General features: G+C 48.6%; 1 protein-coding gene across 2 annotated transcripts; it reads left to right on the forward strand.

Annotated features, from left to right (window-relative positions):
* Positions 1–15,789: 15,789 nt before the first annotated feature.
* Positions 15,790–17,567, forward strand: LOC116969172 (muscarinic acetylcholine receptor M2-like). 2 transcript variants are annotated; one of them, XM_033016092.1, is made up of 2 exons: positions 15,790–15,799; positions 15,979–17,567. In XM_033016092.1, the coding sequence occupies exons 1-2, from the start codon at positions 15,790–15,792 to the stop codon at positions 17,349–17,351; spliced, it is 1,383 nt and encodes a 460-aa protein (XP_032871983.1). In that variant the 3' UTR covers positions 17,352–17,567. The 2 variants fall into 2 exon arrangements, with proteins under 2 accessions (XP_032871983.1, XP_032871982.1); XM_033016091.1 differs by lacking the exon at positions 15,790–15,799 and having other exon boundaries at positions 15,921–17,567.
* Positions 17,568–21,567: the final 4,000 nt, after the last annotated feature.

Genomic DNA, 21,567 nt, shown 5'->3' on the forward strand with positions numbered 1-21,567 from the left:
CGTTGTACAAGGACACCCAGGTCTCGCTCTACCCCCGCCCCCCTTTACCTAACCTAACCCCATTGAGATAATAATCTGCTTCCATATTTTTGCCGCCAAAGCGGATAACCTTACATTTATCTATATTATACTGCATCTGCCAAGCATTTGCCCACTCACTCAACCTGTCCAGGTCACCCTGCAACCTCCTAACATCCTCTGCACAGTTCACACTGCCGTCCAGAGTCGTGCCATCCGCAAACTTGATAGTGTTGCTCCTAATTCCCTCTTCCAAATCATTAATATGTATGGTAAACTGCTGCGGCCCCAACATCGAGCTTTGCGGCATTCCACCCGCCACTGCCTGCCATTCTGAAAAGAACCCGTTCACTCTTACTCTTTGCTTCCGGTCTGCCAACCAATGTTCTATCCATGTCAACACGCTACCCCCTACATATTATGGTCACTCTTGCCCAAGGGGGCACGCACAACAAGACTGCTAACTAACCCTTCCTCATTACTCAATACCCTGTGTAGTATAGCCTGCTCCCTCGTTGGTCCCTCTACATGTTGGTTTAGAAAACTATCCCGCATACATTCCAAGAAATCCTCTTCCTCAGCACCCCTGCCAATTTGATTCACCCAATCTATATGTAGATTGAAGTCACCCATTATAACTGTTTTACCATTGTAGCACACATTTCTAATTTCCTGTTAGATGCCACCCCCAACTCCACCACTACTGTTAGGTGGCCTGTACACAACTCCCACTAGCGTTTTCTGCCCGTTAGTGTTTTGCAGCTCTACCCATATCGATCCCACATCCTCCAAGCTAATGTCCTTCCTTTCTATTGCGTTAATCTCCTCCCTAACCAGCAACGCCAACCTACCTCCGTTCCCTTTCTGTCTATCCCTATTGAATATTGAATATCCCTGTATGTTCAGCTGCCAGCCTTGGTCACCCTGGAGCCATGTCTCCATAATCCCATAATATCATATTCGTTAATAACTATCAGCACATTCAAGTCATCCACCTTATTACGAATGCTCCTTGCATTGAGACACAAAGCCTTCAAGCTTGTTTTTACAACACTCTCACACCTTATACAATTATGTTGAAAAGTGGCCCTTTTTGATTTTTGCCCTGGATTTGTCTGCCTGCCACTTTTACTTTTCACCTTGCTACCTATTGCTTCTACGCTCATTTACACCCCTATATCTCTCTGTTCATGCTCCCATCCCCTGCCACATTAGTTTAAATCCTCCCCGACCGCACTAGCAAACACTCCCCAAGGACATTGGTTCAATTCCAGCCCAGGTTCAGACCGTCCTGTTTGTAATGGTCCCACCTCCCACAGAACTGGTTCCAATGCCCTAGAAATTTGAATCCCTCCCCCTTGCACAATCTTTCAAGCCACGTATTCATCTGCAATATCCTCCTATTTCTACTCTGACTAGCCCGTGGCACTGGTAGTAATCCAGAGATTATTACCTTTTAGGTCATACTTTTAAGTTTATTTTCTAGCTCCCTAAATTCACCTTGGAGGACCTCATCCTGGTTTTTTTACCTATATCGTTCGTGTCAATGTGCCCCACAACAACTGGTTGTTCACTCTCTCCATCCAGAATGTTCTGCACGCGCTCTGAGACATCCCTGACCCTAGTACCAGGGAGGCAACATATCATCCTGGAGTCTCATTTGCGGCAGCAGAAACGCCTATCTATTCCCCTTACAATTGGATCCCCTATTACTATAGCCCTTCCACTCTTTTTCCTACCCTCCTGTGCCGCAGAGCCACCCACGCGATGAACTTGGCTACTGCTGCGTTCCCCTGATGAGCCATCTCCCCCAACTGTATCCAAAATGGTATACCTGTTTAGGAGAGAGATGAACGCTGGGGGCTCATGCAATACCTGCCTACAGATCCGCTGACTAGTGGCCACCCGTTCCCTTTCTGTCCGCTTAACTTTTACCGGTCGTGTGGCCAACTCACTGTACGTGCTATTCACAACTTTCTCAGCATCGTGGATAATAATAATAAAAATAATAATAATAATAAATGTTATTTAATGGGCGCCTTTCAGACATCTCAAGGACACCTTACATAGTAATCGGAATAACATATAATCGGAATATAACAAGTAATAAAAACATCACAGAGACTCAAATTAAAAACAGAATTCAATCCAAAAACAGAAAATCAAAAACACAGTGTGAAGAGAGAGCAGCGGCAGCCAAAGCGCGCCAGCGTCCACTCTCGCTTCACGGCAGCCATCTTGGACACAGACCTACAGGACTACAATTAGACAAAAAAATCATCCCCCCACAGTGGATAGCACTGTGGGGGAAGGCACAATGTCCAGTCCCCACCCCATGTTCACCCCAGTCAGGCCTATTGACGCCACCGCAATTGCCTCTACGGAGGCCCGATGTCTCTGGCCGTTCTCACCGGGTGGTCTTGCCCCGGCGTCGGGAGAGTCCTTTCGGCGGCTGGCTCCTGGTTGGAGCCCGCGGCTGCCGAAGCCGACAAGGCCGCGCCGGTTTGGAGCTCCCAGGCTCCCGATGAAAAAGTCGGCGCGCCTCTCCGCACTGCCGCCTCTCCGCACTGCCACCTCGCCGCACTGCCGCCTTGCCGCACTGCCACCACGCCGCACTGCCGCCTCTCCGCACGCCGTCTCTCCGCTCCGCAGCCCCGCAGCCCGGAGATGTTGCTCTCGGCGGTCCAGCTCGCAAGAGCTCCAGCGCGGCGACCCAGGCAAGGCATCGCCCGCTCCACTCCGCTCCGCTCCAGCGCTCCAACACTGTGCCGCCGCCGCCGAGGCCGCGGTGCTGGGCGGTCCCCGCCAGGAAACGGCGCTCCAAGCCCGCTGGTAGGCAACGAGGACGGGTCGACGGGCAGCCCGGAGAAAAGGCTGCCACACCGACCAGGTAGGGACCGAAAAATATAGTTACATCTACCCCCCACATTAAAAAGACCATATCCCCTACAAACAAAAAAACAGGACTCACTAAAAACTATTAAAAAAAACGATTTTAAAACAGACGGCTGCTGGCTAGCAGCCGTTCACCAAGATGGCTCCTCCCCACTGGGATGCTCCAGTGTGAATCCAACCGCAGCTCCAATCGTTCAATGCGGTCTGCCAGGAGCTGCAGATAGACACACTTCCTGCACACATTGTCACCAGGGACACCGACAATATCCCTGATCACCCACATGGTGCAGGATGAGCAATCCACGGGGCCGATCTCAACTGACATGGCTTACCCCCAAATTAAATCAACTAACTCCCATTATACAAATCATAACCCTTTAAACTGTACCTTTACTAAAAAGCACTGTACCCTTAACTCACTGAACCTTTAACCCATTGTACACTTAAATCACTGTACCATTAACTCACTGATCCATGAACTCACTGTACCCTTAACTCACTGAACCCTTAACTCACTGTACCTTTAACTCATTGAACCCTTAACTCATTGAACCCTTAGCTTACTGAACCCTTAACTAATTGAACCCTTAACTCACTGAACGCTTAGCTCACTGAATCCCTTAACTCACTGAACCCTTAGCTCACTGAACCGTTAACTCACTGAACCCTTAACTCACTGAACCCTTAACTCATTGAACCCATAACTCATTGAACCCTTAGCTCACTGACCCTTAACTCACTGTAACCTTAACTCACTGAACTCTTAACTCACTGTAACCTTAACTCACTGAACCGTTAGCTCACTGAACCCTTAACTCACTGAACCTTAGCTCACTGAACCCTTAGCTCATTGAACCCTTAACTAAAAAGTACGAACAGAAAGCAGAAATACAAACCTGGGGTTACTCCCAATCAGCTGCTTTCTCTATTCCGCCTCCACCAACCAGCGGCTTCCTCCAGACCACTTATTTTGAAGTGTGATGGAACGATGCAGAGTGGGCCAACCACTCCTAGGCCTCTGTGGAACAAAGCCCCGCGCTCCGTTTATAAACTCACCGCCCGTGTTAAATGTGTTTAGACAGTTTAGTGTGGCTTTAGCATAGACCACAAATATACACATAAATAAACATATAAAGTGCAATAGGCTGTTATAGTTCAGAGTTTGTTTGACTTTGTGTTTAATAGCCTGATGGCTGTGGGGAGGAAGCAATTCCTGAACCTGAATGTACCATATTTCAGGCTCCTGTACCTTCTACCTGATGGCAGCGGAGAGATGAGTGCGGGGCCAGGATGGTGTGGGTCCTTGATGATGCTGGCAGCCTTTTTGATGCAGCGACTGCGATAGATCCCTCAGATGGTGGGGAGGTCAGAGCCGATTATGGACTGGGCCGTGCTCACAACTTTCTGCATTCTTTTCCGCTCTGGCCGCTCAGGTTGCCGAACCATGCCACGATGCAACCAGTCAGTATGCCCTCAAATGTGCACCTGACTGGTTCGAGAGAGTCCTCTTTGACATACCGACTCTCCTAAATCTTCTCAGGAAGTAGGGGCGCTGATGTGCATTCTTTATATTTGCATCAATGTGGTGGGACCAGGAAAGATCTTCGGAAATATGCACGCCCAGGAATTTGAAGTTCTTGACACTTTCCACCGTTTAAACCGTTGATATAAACGGGATGATGAGTCCCTATCCTACCCCTTCCAAAGTCCACAATCAGTTGAATGGTTTTGCTGGTGTTGAGAGCCAGGTTATTGTGCTGGCACCATTTGGTCAATCGGTCGATCTCGCTTCTATACTCTGACTCGTCACCATCAGTGATTCATCCCACAACAGTGGTGTCGTCGGGGAGCATGATGATGGAGTTCGCACAATGTCCAGCTACGCAGTCATGAGTATAGAATGAGTACAGCGGGGGGCTGAGCACGCAGCCTTGAGGTGCTCCCGTGCTGAATGTTATCGAGGATGAAACATTTCCACCCATACGGACAGACTGTGGTCTGTGGATGAGGAAGTCGAGGATCCAATTGCAGAGGGATGCGCCGAGACCCAGATCTGAGAGCTTGGTAACCAGCTTGGAGGGGATGATGGTGTTCAACGCCGAGCTGTAGTCAATGAATTACAGCCTCACATATGAGTTTCTGTTATCCAAGTGGTTCAAAGCAGAGTGAAGAGCCAGTGAGATCGCATCCACCGTTGATCTGTTGTGGCGGTAATCGAACTGCAGTGGGAGGAAGTTCTTGTTGAGGTATGAGTTGATATGCGCCATAATCAACCTCTCAAAGCACTTCATCACCACAGATGTAGTGCCACTGGTCGATAATCATTGAGGCACGTCACCTCGCTCTTCTTGGGCTCCGGTATTATTGATGCCCTTTTAAAGCAGGTGGGAACCTCAGACCTCATAAGTGAGAGGTTGAAAATGTCCGTAAAAACTCGAGCCAGTTGATCCGCACAGGATTTCAGAACAGGGCCGGGTATACCATCAGGTCGAGGCGCTTTCCGATGGTTCACCCACTGAAGGATATTCTGACGTCGGCCTCTGTTACTGTGACTGAAATACCATCACTGCGAATGGGGGCTCGGGAAAGCGCTTCAGTGTTCTCCCTATCAAAGCGTGCGTAAAATGCATTGAGCTTGTCAGGTGGGGTGGGAGATTGCTACCTTCACGTGGTCCGCCCTGTTTTGACTAATGCAATCAACCTGGCGTGCACAATCAAATAAGATCAAATAAAACAAGTTGTCCTCCAACTTTAGGCAATGCATGCCATACGCAAGAAGAAGAAGCTTGTCAGGGAGTGATGCTTCGCTGACAATTGAACTGCCTCCTGATTTTGCCTTGTAGGAGGTGATGGCATTCAAGCCCTGCCACCGTTGCCGAACATCCGTCTCATCCTCCAGCTTGGAGCAGGTCCCTTTTGGCCTTTTTGATGGCCTTGCCAAGGTCGTATCTGGACTTCTTGTAGACCTCTGTATCTCCAGACCTGAATGCCTTGGATCTGGACTTCAGAAGAGTGCGGCTCTCGTGGTTCATCCAAGGCTTCTGGTTAGGTAACAGTCGGAAGGTTTTTGTTGGGACTCAGTACCCCACACATTTCTTCATGATGTCTGTAACGACTGTGGCGTATTCATTCCGGTCCGTTGCCAAGTCCAAGAACATTGCCCAGTCTACAGCCTCGAAACAATCCTGGAGTTGTTCCTCTGCCCCCCCCCCCCACTCCGATTCAGTCCGCATCTAACTCCCTCTTAAATACAGCCAATTAACTGGCCTCAACAACCTTCTGTGGCAGAGAGTTCCAGAGAGTCACCACATGGGACAGAAGCGGAGAGAGTGGTGTAAGGGTGATTCAGGGAAAGCGAGGGGAGATACAGCAAGAGTAGGAGGAGGGGATGTGGTAAGGGAAAGACGACTGTTTGGAGCAGAGGAAAGGTGCAGAGAGAGAGAGAGGATAGAGAGTGTCAGAGGAAACAGTTCAGAGAGTGTGAATAAACAGAAGGAAAGGAGAGCAGGGAGCTGTAACATTTTCTATTTTTACTTAACGTTTTGGACAAGTCTCTGTTGTTCTCTGGGTGCCGTGAGACTCTGCGATATTCCTTCTCAGAGTGAATGACGGCTGAGAATTGTATTGTCCGAGGCAAAGCCAGATACATTCGATGTCAGCAAGGAGTGAATGTAACGTTGCCGCCGGAACTGTGGTGCTGTGGTTACAGTCAGATGAGCAGCGATCAAAATGATTGAAGGAGGCGATCTGTTGTACTAATTCCTAACCTGTGGACTAAAGTCACCCCGTCGTTCTTCAGATTGCGCACATGAACCTCCAACGGCCTGCATTGATTTTGGGATTGCCTTGGTAAGTGAAGCGGATTGAAGGAAATTAGACAAACAGCATGTTGGAGAGTTGGATCTGATGGAGTTTGATAGAATATCCCCTTTGCTGGAACAATGCCAGTCTGAAGAAGGGTCTCGACCCGATACGATGCCGATTCCTTCTCTCCAGAGATGCTGCCTCGCCCGCTGAGTTACTCCAGCATTTTGTGTCTACCCACTCCCAATTTCCATCCTCAGTATCGCCACAATTCCTAGTCGTTGGAATTTCGCAATCAATTCCCCGAATTAATCACAGCGGGGATTGCAATTGGCTGATGTAATGTCTTTGCGAATAATTGCGCCATCTCTATTTTTAATTTTGTTGAAACTGCACAGTCCCAGTGGAGATGGTAAACGTTATTAAATCTCCAGGAGTGATCTGCCCCATCATTTCATTCCGAGAGATTACCAGTGCCACACGAGGACACGTCGTGAAATGCTTGAGGAATATCACACTGCCGCGAAAATATTATACGTGGTCATTGCTGTCGTTGGAGTCCCTGGTAAGTAAGCAAAACAATTTAATTTCAGAACTCAGTTTGCTAAATGGAGTTGATATTATTCTTATTATGTTGCAAGCTTCCCAACTGATCGTCGCTGGAAAAAAGTTAGTCAATGATAACAATCCATGCTGTTAAATATCCTAACATCGCTGTTATTTTATTATTTTCTAACACTGGAAACTAACCTTTTCTATCCCTGCCGTGACCCATTGGAATGCTAATCTTACTTTCAGGGAGGCCTTGCTCAGATGCAACCCAGCGCTCGGGACAGGCATGATGTGAATGGGAGGGATTTACATTGCGAAGTTCACTGGATCTGATATATTGGTCGGAGTAAATAGCCGGTCCCGTAGACATGTCTCACTTTGGCATTTATCTCAGTCGATTACACCGCCCGATGATCAATAATTGGATTGATCACCTGAAACAAATCCCGTGGATTTACCGGCGTGAGTTGTTACTGACCGGAAATCACCGTGGATTGAATCAATTAACGGAGCCACTCGGCTGCCGGGTATTAAGTTGTCCCTGTCTTTCCTTTGGAGCCCTCGCGGTCCCCATCAGATGCCGTGTTCCGTGAGCCCTGGTTAAACCATGGCCGTTCACGGTTAACTCTGTGTAACCGGCCCCATCAGAGACTGTGGATAGGTGAATTATAGAAAGGACCATTCCGCCTATTGTAGTGGATGGCTGCTCATTCGCTCCCCGCTCTTTACCCCGCCCATCACATTATCTTTGCTCCCCCGAAGCCTGCAGTTCGGGCACAGTCGGAACCGCGTCTGATAATGTTGCCCCACGTTGATCTTTAGCTGAAAGTACAGCCCCGGCCAACGTGTTCAGTAAGCGGGAAGCAAGAGGACTGGGTAATGTTTAAAGAGCAACAGAAGACAATTAAAAAGGCAATACGGGGAGAAAAGATGAAGTTCGAAGGAAAGCTAGCCAAGAATATAAAGGACAGTAAAAGCTTATTTATGTGTGTGAAGAGGAAAACATTCGTTAAGACCAAAGTTGTTCCCTTGACGACCGAAAAATGTGAATTTATTATGGGGAACAAAGAAATGGCAGATGAGTTGAACAGGTACTTTGGATCCGTCTTCACTAGGGAAGACACAATCAATCTTCCTGGCGTATTAGGAGCCAGTGGATCTGGGGTGACGGGGAAACGGAAGGAAACCCACACTAGGCAGGGAATACTGTTGGGTAGACTGATGGGACGGAACCCAGGGCCTGATGGTTTGCATCCCAGGGTACTTAAGGCAGTGGCTCTAGAAATTGTGAACGCATTGGTGATCATTTTCCAATGTTCTATAGATTCAGGATAACGGCACATTTGGATACAGTAACAGGATCGGTCCGAGTCAGCATGGATATGCGAAGGGGAAATCATGCTTGACTAATGTTCTGGAATTTTTTGAGGATGTAACTAGGAAAATGGACGACAGAGCCAGTGGATGTAATGTACCTGGACTTTCAGAAATCATTTTATAAGGCCCCACATAGGAGATTAGTGGGCAAAATTATGGCATATGGTATTTGGGGTAGAGTGCTGACATGGATCGAAAACTGGTTGGCAGTCAGGAAACAAAGAGTACGGATTAGCGGGTCCCTTTCAGAATTGCAGGCAGTGACTAGTAGGGTACCGCAAGGCTTGGTGCTGGGAACGCAGCTACTTACACCATGCATCAATAATTTAGATGAAGGGATTCAACGTAACATTAGCAAATTTGCAGATGACACAAAGCTGCGTGGCAGTGTGAACCGTGAGGAGGATGCTGTGAGAATGGGTGGATGCAGGGTGATGCAGTGTGACTTGGACTGTTTGGGTGAGTAGACAGATGCATGACAGATGCAGTTTAATGTGGATCAATGTGAGGTTATCCACTACGGCAGCAAAAACAGGAGGGCAGATTATTATCTAAATGTTGTCGAGTTGACAAAAGGGGAAGTGCAACGGGATCTGGGGGTCCTTGTTCGTCAGTCAATGAAAGTAAGCATGCAGGTACAGCAAGCAGTGAAGAAACCGAAAGGCACGTTGGCCTTCATAACGAGAGGAGTTGATTATATGCGAAAACATATTCCCGGGGAGTCCAAAACCGGGGGCCACAGGTCAAGAATAATGGTTATGGCAAATAGAACGGAGACGAGGAAACACTTTTTCCCGCAGAGTTGTGAATCTGTGGAATTCTCTGCCTCAGAGGGCGATGGAGGCCGCTTCTCTGGATACTTTCAAGAGAGAGCTAGATAGGGCTCTTAACGATAGCACAGTCAGGGGATATGGGGAGAAGGCAGGAACGGGGTACTGATTGTGGATGATCAGCCATGATCACAATGAATGGCGGTGCTGGTTCGAAGGGCCGAATGGCCTGCTAATGCACCTATTGTATATTGTCTATAATGCCCAGTGTCCGTCTCCTTCTCTTTCTGCAGCGAATATAGTGGCGATTGTGATCCTGTCCCGAGGAAAGATTGGCCTCTCCACATGCACCACTCGCTATCTGGTGGCCATGTCAGCGGCTGATCTACTGGTGGTTATCATCGAGGTCATTTTGTTCCGGCTCCGATATTTTTACTTTCAGTGGACTTTCCTATCCATTCCACCGACTTGCCGTGTTATCGCTGTTTTAACGTATATAGCTGCAGACTGTTCAGTCTGGTTCACCATCTTTTTCACCTTTGATCGGTTTGTCGCCATTTGTTCCCAGAGGCTGAAAATAACATATTGCACCGGCAGAACTGCGGCTGCCGTTCTCGCAACAGCCGGCGTCCTGCTCTGTCTAAAAAATGTTCCCCACTACTTCACACTGCGACCCGCAGTGATCATCGACAATGTCCCCTGGGGCTGTGTCGCGATGGACATTCTTGTCACCGACCCCGGGTGGGTGGCATTTGACTGGATCGACACAGTTTTAAATCCACTCTTCCCTTTCTCTGTAATCTTGCTGCTCAACGCTCTGACAGTCCGGCACATTGTGGTGGCCAGTCGGGTGCGTAAAGGGCTGATGGATCAGAGCAAGGGGGAGAACCGTAATGACCCGGAGATAAGGAGCAGGAGGTTGTCTATCGTTTTGCTCTTCGCCATTTCCGGAAGCTTCATCCTCCTGTGGCTGATGAAAGTTGTTGAATTAATTTATTATCAGATTACAAGAACTGAGAACAAGCGGCCACTGTCTGAAGGGGTCTTTAACAACATTGGATTTTTGCTGCGAAATCTCAGCTGCTGCACGAACACATTTGTTTACGCGGCGACCCAGTCCAAGTTCAGGGAACAGGTGAAGAGCGCGGTGAAATATCTGGTCACATAGTGCTTCGGCCCTATATTAAATCCGCGCTCTTAGCACATGCCGGAGACTGTCGCTTCGGCATCCGGCTCCGGGCATTCTCTGCGGGATCATCCATTTACAAATTTGTGGATAGCGCAACCATAGTGGACCAGGTACAACATAATGACGAGACGGACGTCGGGAAGGAGATATAGAACTGCGCAACCCTGTGCCAATACTTGTACTGCCTAGAATTTAGAAGATTGAGGGGGGATCTTATAGACACTTTAAACATTCTTAAGGGGTTGGACAGGCTAGATGCAGGAAGATTGTTCCCGATGTTGGGGAAGTCCAGAACAAGGGGTCACAGTTTAAGGATAAGGGGGAAATCTTTTAGGACCGAGATGAGAAAAACATTTTTCACACAGAGAGTGGTGAATCTCTGGAATTCTCTGCCACAGAAGGTAGTTGAGGCCACAGTTCATTGGCTATATTTAAGAGGGAGTTAGATGTGGCCCTTGTGGCTGACGGTATCAGGGGGTATGGAGAGAAGGCAGGTACAGGATACTGAGTTGGATGATCAGCCATGCTCATATTGAATGGTGGTGCAGGCTCGAAGGGCCGAATGGCCTACTCCTGCACCTATTTTCTATGTATCTATGTTTCTATGAAAGACAACTTTCCATCAATGTCAGCAAGTCACAGTGATCAACTTGCGGAAGTGAAGCGGTAAACATACACCGGTGCGCATTGATTGGCGCCGACTCGAGATGGTTGATAGCTTTAAATTCTTCCGACATATTATCATCAGAAACGTGTCCTGGGCTGGACCAGCCATATAGAAGCACGGCCATCAAAGCACACTAATACCTCTACTTCATCAGAAGTCTTCGATAGTTCGGCATGACACCAACAACTCTACTGGGTGGCGCCAGCAATGGCTGTGTCGCCAACAGTCAGTCTATCCCCTTCCTTCTTTGTGTTTCAATAGTTCGTGTTAAATGTATGTTTTTAGTGTTCTATAGGTTGATTTTATGGGGAGCGGGGTGGGGGGGGGGACTGTTTATGATCTCTAACCTCGACAGAAATGCGATTAGTTTCCGTACTGTATCTCCGTCGACCTTTGCTGGACACCGACCTTTGAGAGCTCCACCGCGGGTGCCTACGGGACATAACATCGTGGAGCCCGTCATCCCTTTGCCAGAGATCGACCTCGGAGCTGCAACCGCGGGTTGCTTGCACACTTAACTTCACGGAGCTCGCCGTATCTGGTCAGAAACCGACTTCGGGGACTGCAAGCCACAGGAGCATCGACCACCCCGACACGGGAGATTCGTTCGCCCCGATGAGGGAGCTTCGACCGCCGGCTGCGGGAGCTTCGATCGCCCTGACGGATGGTTCGACTGCCCCGACCGCGGGAGAATAAAGAGGAATAAGGTTGGATTGTTTTGCCTTCCATCACAGTGGGGAATGTGGGGAATCCGCAGTGGTGGATGTTTATGTGCTTGTGGGTCTTGTTTTCCGCATGTCTGCATGGTTATTAGCAGATCGCTTGCGTTAATTAAAACTTCCTTTGTGCGCATTTTCCTTCAATAAGGAGAGGTTGGGCAGACTTCGATTGCTTTCTCGGGAGCGTCAGAGGCTGAGAGATGTATATAAAATTATGAATAGGCACAGATGGGGTAGACAGTCACAACCTTGTTTCCAGGTTGCATATGTCAGGGACTAGAGGGCACAGCTTTAAGGTGATAGGGGCATAGTTTAAAGGTGATGTGGGGGCAGGATTTTTACACAGAGGGTGTGTGCCTGGAACGCGCTGCCAGGGGTTGTGGTGGTGGAGGCGGATGTCAAGCTGTTCCTGACATGTTTGCGTTATTTACTTTAGAGATACAGTGCGGAAACAAGATCTTCGGCCCACTGGGTCTGTGACGACCAGCGATCCCCGCAAACTAACATTATCCCACACACACTAGGGACAATTTACATTTATAACAAGCCAATTAACCTACAAACCTGTGCGTCTTTGGAGTGTGGGAGGAAACCGAAAATATCGGCGTAAACCCACGCAGGTCACGGGGAGAACGGACAAACTCCGTGCAGACAGCGCCCGTAGTCGGGATCGAACCCGGGGCTCCAGCGCTGCATTCGCTGTAACTTTGCGCCACCGTGCCACCCTTAACCTGCCTGCGACCTGCCAGTGTTTAAACCCTCCCATCACACTGTCAGCATCAAGGTCTTCTTAAAGATAGTTATTTCCTAATATTCTTTATTTTGCGAACTTTTTGTTGCACAGAGGATGAAGGGTTGTGTACAGTGGCGGGGTAAACATCGAGTAAACATCTAAATATTCTCTTGGCGATAATGGGTGAGAGAGGCAATTGTGCTGTGTGCGGTCAGCATCAATAAACACGGAATGTGTGATGTCGGGACTGAAGTGTCAATAGATTTACTGGAATGAAGAAGCAATTGGGTGCTAATTGTACAGGAGAGGGGTTCATTATTTGCTGCTGATGCCAGCGGCCTCATGCTGCTAAGGCATTGACGATCTGATATGAAATGCTGAAACATGTCTCGGTGCCAGCTCCTTCCAGCATCCTCGATTATCCGAACGGAAGTTTTCTCAGGGATTCATGAGGTTTAATTCCCAGCAAAATCAGACAGACGCTGGAGAAACAGTTAACAACACAGGACACAGGACATAGGTTCAAGGTTTAAGGTGAAGGGGAAATGATTTAGTCGGAATCTGAGGTACAACCTTTTCACACTGAGAATGGTGGGCGTATGGAACAAGCTGCCAGAGGAGGTAGTTGAGGCTAGGACTATCGGAACTTTCAAGAAACAGTTAGACAGGTACTTACCCACAACGGCCAACATGCTCCAGCTTTACTAGCCCCACGTGCCCGCAAACGCGGGCAGTTGGGACTAGTGTAGCTGGGGCATGTTGGCCGATGTGGGCAAGTTGGGCCGAAGGGCCTGTTTCCATGCTGTATCACTCCATGATTTTCTGAAAGCACCCTGGATGTGCAGCAGCAACTCTACCACTGCGCCACCATGCCGCCCACCATTGTACAGAGAAATGAAACACAAAGTGCTGGAGTAACTCAGCGGGTCGGGCAGTAACTTGGGAGGACATGGATATCTGTTGATTCGGGTCGGGATCCTTCTTCACACTCAAAGTTGTGGAACAGGAGAGCAGTAGGAATCACAGAGGGGGGAGGGGCAGTGAGAGAGGCTCTCCCAGAACTCCCACCAGAGAGAGGAGGTAAACTATTTCACATTAGGCACACCTTGAGGAGATTTCACAGTGCAGTAATAATATGGCACAAGGAACTGCAGGTGCCGGTCGACAAAAAAAGGACACAGAGTGCTGGAGTAACCCTGCGGGTCCGGCAGCCTCCCGGGAGAGAAGGAATGGGTGACATTTCGGGTCAAGACCCTTCTTCAGACACAGAAACTGATGTTGGCCTAATGTGACTCATTCTCAGATGCTTCTCTAATTCCGCTAGTCAGCCTCACAGTCTCCCCTTCACATTTGTCTCTGACTGCAAGCCTGTTAGATCAGACTGTTGTTCCTGCTGTAAATGAGGGATAACCTTTGATGCATCTTCTATATTATGCATCATTTTCTTAGCAAATCTGGATTTCCAGTGCTCACACTGATTTTGAGCACACAGGCTTAGGAGAACCAAAGCATTGAAAACATTATTTCAAATGTCCCGACCTGAAACATCGCCACTCCGCGTTCCCCAGAGATGCTGCCTGTACTCCAGCACTCTCTGAAACGTCACCTATTCATGTTCTCCACATATGCTGCCTGACCCACTGAGTTACTCCAGCACTGTGTGAAACGTCACCTATCCATGTGCTCCAGAGATGCTGCCTGACCCGCTGAGTTACTCCAGCACTGTGTGAAACGTCACCTATCCATGTTCTCCAGAGATGCTGCCTGACCCGCTGAGTTACTCCAGCACTCTGTGAAACGTCACCTATCTATGTTCTCCACAGATGCTGCCTGACCCGCTGAGTTACGCCAGCATTCTGTGAAACGTCACCTATCCATGTTCTCCACATATGCTGCCTGATACTTTGAGTTACTCCAGCACTGTGTAAAACGTCACCTATCCATGTTCTCCAGAGATACTGCCCGGCCCACTGAATTACTCCAGCACGCTGTGTCTTTTAACCATATAACCATATAACAATTACAGCACGGAAACAGGCCATCTCGGCCCTACAAGTCAGCGCCGAACAATTTTTTTCCCTTAGTCCCACCTGCCTGCACTCATACCATAACCCTCCATTCCATTCTCATCCATATACCTATCCAATTTATTCTTAAATGATACCAACGAACCTGCCGCCACCACTTCCACTGGAAGTTCATTCCACACCGCTACCACTCTCTGAGTAAAGAAGTTCCCCCTCATGTTACCCCTAAACTTCTGTCCCTTAATTCTGAAGTCATGTCCTCTTGTTTGAATCTTCCCTATTCTCAAAGGGAAAAGCTTGATCACATCAACTCTGTCTATCCCTCTATTATTGAAAGTTATTCCCTCATTATCCCCTCAGGTTCACCAGACTGATTCCTGGGATGGCAGGACTTTCATATGAAGAAAGGCTAGATATACTCGGCTTGTACCCGCTAGTATTTAGAAGATTGAGGGGGGATCTTATAGAAAATTACAAAATTCTTAAGAGGTTGGACAGGCTAGATGCAGGAAGATTGTTCCCGATGTTGGGGAAGTCCAGAACAAGGGGTCACCGTTTAAGGATAAAGGGGAAGTCTTTTAGGACCGATGAGTAAAAAACATTTTTCACGCAGAGAGTGGTGAATCTGTGGAATTCTCTGCCACAGAAGGTAGTCGAGGCCAGTTCATTGGCTATATTTAAGAGGGTGTTAGATGTGGCCCGTGTGGCTAAAGGGATCAGGGGGTATGGAGAGAAGGCATGGTACTGAGTTGGATGATCAGCCATGATCATATTGAATAGCGGTGCTGGCTCGAAGGGCCGAATGGCCTCTACTCCTGTACCTATTTTCTATGTTTCTCTGTTTCTATTTTAAATGCACAAAAGGTGAATACGATGCTGGATCAATAAAATGAAACCACGTTTATCATGTCAGCCATTAACATCCACATCCAGTCAGGCACAAATAATTAACCATTAATTCATAATTAGCTGTAAAGACCTGTAAATCCTGATTAAAACTGAATCCCCCGGCTTTGATCTTCAGGTTTATAATAACAGATGGCCTTGGGTGTTCTTGCTGGTGAGACTTCAATTAGAGATCTTTTAAAGCTTGTTTGGTGATTGTTATTTTTTTTTCTTCCACGTCTATTTTCTGCACTTTAGGCAGTGCGGGCGCTAACTGGGAAAGGATGGCCAACACGACCGGGCCAAACGGATCTGTCGGCAACTTCACGGACATTGATTCAGGGAGCCCCTACGAAACGGTTGAGGTGGTCTTCATCATGATCGTGGCTGGCTCGCTGAGTCTGGTGACCATCATCGGAAACATTCTGGTGATGGTCTCCATCAAAGTGAACCGACACTTACAAACCATCAACAACTATTTCATTTTCAGCCTGGCCTGCGCTGATTTGATCATTGGGGTCTTCGCCATGAATCTCTACACCATTTACATTGTCATGGGCTCCTGGCCCATGGGTCCGGTGGTGTGCGACTTGTGGCTGGCTCTCGATTACGTTGTCGGCATTGCCTCGGTCATGCACCTTCTCGTCATCAGCTTTGACCGCTACTTCAGCGTGACCAAACCTCTCAGCTACCCGGTGAAGAGGACCAACAAGATGGCTGGCATGATGATCGCAGCGGCCTGGCTGCACCCCTTCATCCTCTGTGCACCGGCCGTTCTCTTCTGGCAGTTCATCGTGGGTGAGCGCAAAGTCCCTCAGGGCGAGTGCTACGTCCAGTTCTTGTCCAACCCCGTGGTGACCTTCGGCACGGCCATCGCCGCCTTCTACCTGCCCGTCATCATCATGGCCATCCTGTACGTACACATCTCCCGAGCCAGTAAAAGCCGGATAAAGAAGGATGAGAGAGAGCCGGAGTTGAACAAAGGCGCCGCCGTCTCCCCCAGCCTGGCTCGTGGGAAGCTCACCAAACTCAACAACAACAACCACGGCCCCAGCCCCTTCGGCGGGTTGCCGCCGGTCAAAGTACAAAACGGGAAGGCCGTCGGGGAAACGGTGATGGAGAACTGTGGTCAGGGGGAGGAGAAGGAGATGTCCAATGACTCCACCTCGGTCAGCGTCGCCCCTTCCACCCAGAAGGAGGAGGTGGCGGTGTACGAGGGCACCAGGGTCACGGCCGTGCCTCCACCCGCTTCCTCCGGCCGCTTCAGGGTGGACGGCTCCAAGTTCTCCTGCATCAAGTCTGAGAGTAGCGAGCACTGCACCGAGTCGGCGGTGAAGACAGCGGTGGCCAACAGCGACTGGAGCAACGGCAGGGAGAGGGAAATGGCGGCGGCTCGCAAGATCGTCAGAGTGACCAAGACGCCGGCCAAGAAGAAGGGGAAAGGCGCGGTGTCGCGGGAGAGGAAGGTGACCAAGACCATCCTGGCCGTTCTGCTGGCCTTCATCATCACCTGGACCCCGTACAATGTCATGGTTCTCATCAAAACCTTCTGCTCCATCTGCGTCCCCAACACGGCGTGGACCATCGGCTACTGGCTCTGCTACATCAACAGCACCATCAACCCCGCCTGCTATGCTCTCTGTAATGCCACCTTCAAGAAAACCTTCAAACACCTCCTCTTGTGTCAGTACAAAAACATTGGCGCCACAAGATAGAGAAATACAAACAACGCAATGAACATGTTATACCCATCGAAGCTGACTTTCATAATGTCTCTCTGTAAATGTATGTAGTGCAACATGCCAGAGTATATTTCATGTAGACATTATACATAATACGATGAAAGCACATTTGAACTATGTCCGATGAATGTTTAACGTCTGTTGTAAATTAAGGGTGTGTTGGTTATTAGAGACACGAGGAACTGCAGGTGCTGGAATCTTGAGCAAAACACAAGGTGCTGGAGGAACTCAGCGTTTAAAAAGGAACTGCAGATGCTGGAAAATCTAAGGTAGACAACATTTTTGGAGGAACTCAGCGGGCCAAGCAGCATCTGTGGAGAGAATGGACAGATTATATGGTTATATGATATTTTATTTGCGATTGTTTGTAGTGGGGGGGGGGGGGGCGCGGGAAGAGAGAGGTGGGGGCAGGACAAAGCCTGGCAAGTTATAGGTGGATACAGGTGAGGACTGGTTTGGCTGGCAGATGCGGGAGGTGACAAAGGCGGGAGGTGAAATGGGTGTCAGATACGGAGAGGAGGGGTGAAATGTAAAGCCGGAGAGAGTGATGTGGGTGGAAGGGGGGAGGAGAGAAGAGGGATGGAGTAGAGACAGAAATGGGTGTGTATTGAGCAGGGGTGGGGTGGGGGTGGGTACATGGAAGAGAGCGGGAGTGGGTCAGTATTACATTAGTCTTTGGACTTTGGAGGTACAGCGCGGAAACAGGCCCTTCGGCCCACAGAGTCCGCGCCGATCAGTGATCACCCCGTATACTAGCACCATCCTACACACGCTAGGGACAATTTACAATTTTACCGAAGCCCATTAACCTACAAAATTTTGGAGTGTGGGAGGAAACTGGAGCACTTTGAGAAAAGCCATGCGCTCACATGGAGAAGGTACAAATTCCGTACAGACAGCACCCGTAGTCAGGATTGACCCCGGGTCTCCGCCCCGCAATAGGACCTTTTCTCCTCCGTGCCTCGCTCGGGGTCCCGCGAACTGCTGCCCCGCTGCACTCCCCTCTCTCTCTCCCTCCCCCTCCTCTCTCTCTCCCTCTTATCCCCCCCTCTTTTCCCCCTCTCTCTCCCCTCTCTCTCTCCTCCCTCTCATCCCCTCTCTCTCTCCCTCATGTCTCTCTCTCACTCCACCCTCTCTCTCACTCCCCGTCTCTTTCACCCCCCGCTCTCTCTCACCCTCTCTCTCTCTCTCTCTCTCTCTCTCTCTCTCTCTCTCTCTCTCTCTCTCTCTCTCTCTCTCTCTCTCTCTCTCTCTCTCTCTCTCTCTCTCTCTCTCTCTCTCTCTCTCTCTCTCTCTCTCTCTCTCTCTCTCTCTCTCTCTCTCTCTCTCTCTCTCTCTCTCTCTCTCTCTCTCTCTCTCTCTCAATGTCTCTCTCTCTCTCTCTCTCTCTCTCTCTCTCTCTCTCTCTCTCTCTCTCTCCCCCTCTCTCTCGTACTCTCTCTCCCCCCTATCCCCCTCCATTCCCCCCTATCCCCTTCCCACTCCCTTCCCCCCTTTCAGCCCCCCCTCTGTCCCTCTCTCTCCTCCCCCTCTCTCCGGTTGGGGGCTATGCGTCAGTGGATAGGGCGGTTATGGGGTAAAAGGAGCAAATTAATAATATTAATATAATATCAAGGGGAGTATTTCGCGTGTGTGCAGGGGTGTAGTTAGTGTGTGTGACCCCGCATGCCGCCCTCCCCCCTCAGCAACGCCCACCCAACCGCACATTGGGGGAACAGACCCAACTGGTCTGCACTTGGTCCAGTAGTACTTAACATTAGAGAATTCAATGTTCATACCATTGTGTTGTAAGCTTCCCTGCTGTAAGGAAATAAAAGATGAACCTGACTAAAATTTAAGCATTATATATAAAAGCAGCAAATCAACATAAAAACTGTATCAAAGATAACAACCAGAAGAAGGGTCCCGACCCGAAACATCACCTCTCCGTGTTCTTCAGAGATGCTACCTGACCCGCTGAGTTATTCCAGCACTCTGTGAAACGTCACCTATCCATTTTCTCCACAGATGCTGCCTGACCCGCTGAGTTTTAAAAAGGGAGGGAGAGAGAAAACGGGGAATTACAGACCAGTTAGTCTAACATCGGTAGTGGGGTAAATGCTGGAGTCAGTTATTCAAGATGGGATAGCAGCACATTTGGAAAGTGGTGAATTCATTGGACAAAGTCAGCATGGATTTATGAAAGGTAAATCATGTCTGACGAATCTTCTAGAATTTTTCGAGGATGTAACCAGCAGAGTGGATAAGGGAGAACCAGTGGATGTGTTATATCTGGACTTTCAGACGGCTTTCGACAAGGTCCCACATAAGAGATTAGTATGCAAACTTAAAGCACACGGTATTGGGGGTTCAGTATTGATGTGGATAAAGAACTGGCTGGCAGGCAGGAAGACAAGAATAGGAGTAAACGGGTCCTTTTCAGAATGCAGTGAATAGTGGTGTACCGCAAGGCTCAGCGCTGGGACCCCAGCTATTTACAATATATATTAATGATCTGGATGAGGGAATTGAATGCAACATCTCCAAGTTTGCGGATGACACGAAGCTGGGGGGCAGTGTTAGCTGTGAGGATGATGCTAGGAGGCTGCAAGGTGTCTTGGATAGGTTGGGTGAGTGGGCAAATGTATGGGAGATGTAGTGTAATGTGGATAAATGTGAGGTTATCCACTTTGGTGGCAAAAACAGGGAAGTAGACTGTTATCTGAATGGTGGCCGATTAGGAAAATGGTATATAAACGAGACCTGGGTATCATGGTACACCAGTCATTGAAAGTAGGCATGCAGGTGCTGCAGGATGTGTAGAAAGCGAATGGTATATTAGCATTCATAGCAAAAGGATTTGAGTATAAGAGCAGGGAGGTTCTACTGCAGTTGCACAGAGTCTTGGTGAGACCACACCTGAGGTATTGCATACAGTTTAATCTGAGGAAATACATTCTTGCCATAGAGGGAGTACAGAGAAGGTTCATCAGACGGATTCCTGGTATGGCAGGACTTTGATATGAAGAAAGACTGGATAGACTCGGCTTGTACACGCTAGAATTTAGAAGATTGAGGGGGGTACTTATAGAAACTTACAAAATTGTTAAGGGGTTGGACAGGCTAAATGCAGGAAATTATTCCCGATGTTGGGGAAGTCCATAACAAGGGATCACGGTTTAAGAATAAGAGGGTAGTATTTTAGGACCGTGATGAGAAAATCATTTTTTACACAGAGCGTGGTGAATCTGAGGAATTATCTGCCACAGAAGGTAGTTGAGGCTAGTTCATTGCCTATATTTAACAGGGAGTTAGATGTGGCCCTTGTGGCTAAAGGGATCAGGGGGTATGGAGAGAAGGCCGGTATGGGATATTGATTTGGATTATCAGCCATGATCATATTGAATGGCAGTGCAGGCTCGAAGGGCCGAATGGCTTACTCCTGCACCTAATGTCTATGTTTCTTTGTTTCAATGAGTTACTCTAGCACTCCGTGAAACGTCACCTATCCATGTTCTCCTCAAATGCTTCCTGACCCCCTGAGCTACTCCAGCACGGTGTGTCTTTCTTTGTAAAGCAGCACCTGCAGTTCATTGCTTCTTTTTTAAAATATTAACTAGGCCCTTCAAGACTTTTGTGCCTCTATTGAACGTACCTTTCATTATAATGTAAATAAGAATTCTGATTTAGTGGCTTCAATTCTAATTCACTAATTAATTTCAAAACGCATTTAATGCAGGAAAAGTATATTTCCTTTGATCCAGAAAATAATATTCTAATCTAATAATTCATAGCATTTTATTGGGTCCTAGCCTGGTGGCAAGACATGAGAATAGTTCTCCTTGTGGATTGCTATTTTTTTAAATCAGGTATCATGCTGCACGGTGGCGCAGCGGTGCCTGACACCGCCAGAGACCCGGGTTCGATCCTGACTACGGAAGGGTCCCGACCTGAAACGTCGCCTGTCCATTCCCCTCCACAGATGCTGCCTGACCCGCTGAGTTCCTCCAGCACTTTGTATTTTGCTCAATGTTCCGGTGTCTGCAGTTCCTTGAATCTCCTGCGCCGCCTCCTAAGCTGATGACTCGAACCATTATTGGTCTCGTCCTGGTTACCAAGCTGGTTGTGAGCGAGTGAGTCGAGGGGAACGAGTCAGCAGTGATTACCTTTAACCAACTGACACTAGGACTACTCGAAGATCTCCTCATGG

This window comes from Amblyraja radiata, unplaced genomic scaffold (genome assembly GCF_010909765.2).
Source record: "Amblyraja radiata isolate CabotCenter1 unplaced genomic scaffold, sAmbRad1.1.pri S117, whole genome shotgun sequence".
Classification (NCBI taxonomy): Eukaryota; Metazoa; Chordata; class Chondrichthyes; order Rajiformes; family Rajidae; genus Amblyraja; species Amblyraja radiata.

Coding starts and splice junctions, on each gene's coding strand:
- LOC116969172 (XM_033016091.1), top strand. CDS start 15,921: ATGGCCAACACGACCGGGCCAAACGGATCTGTCGGCAACTTCACGGAC.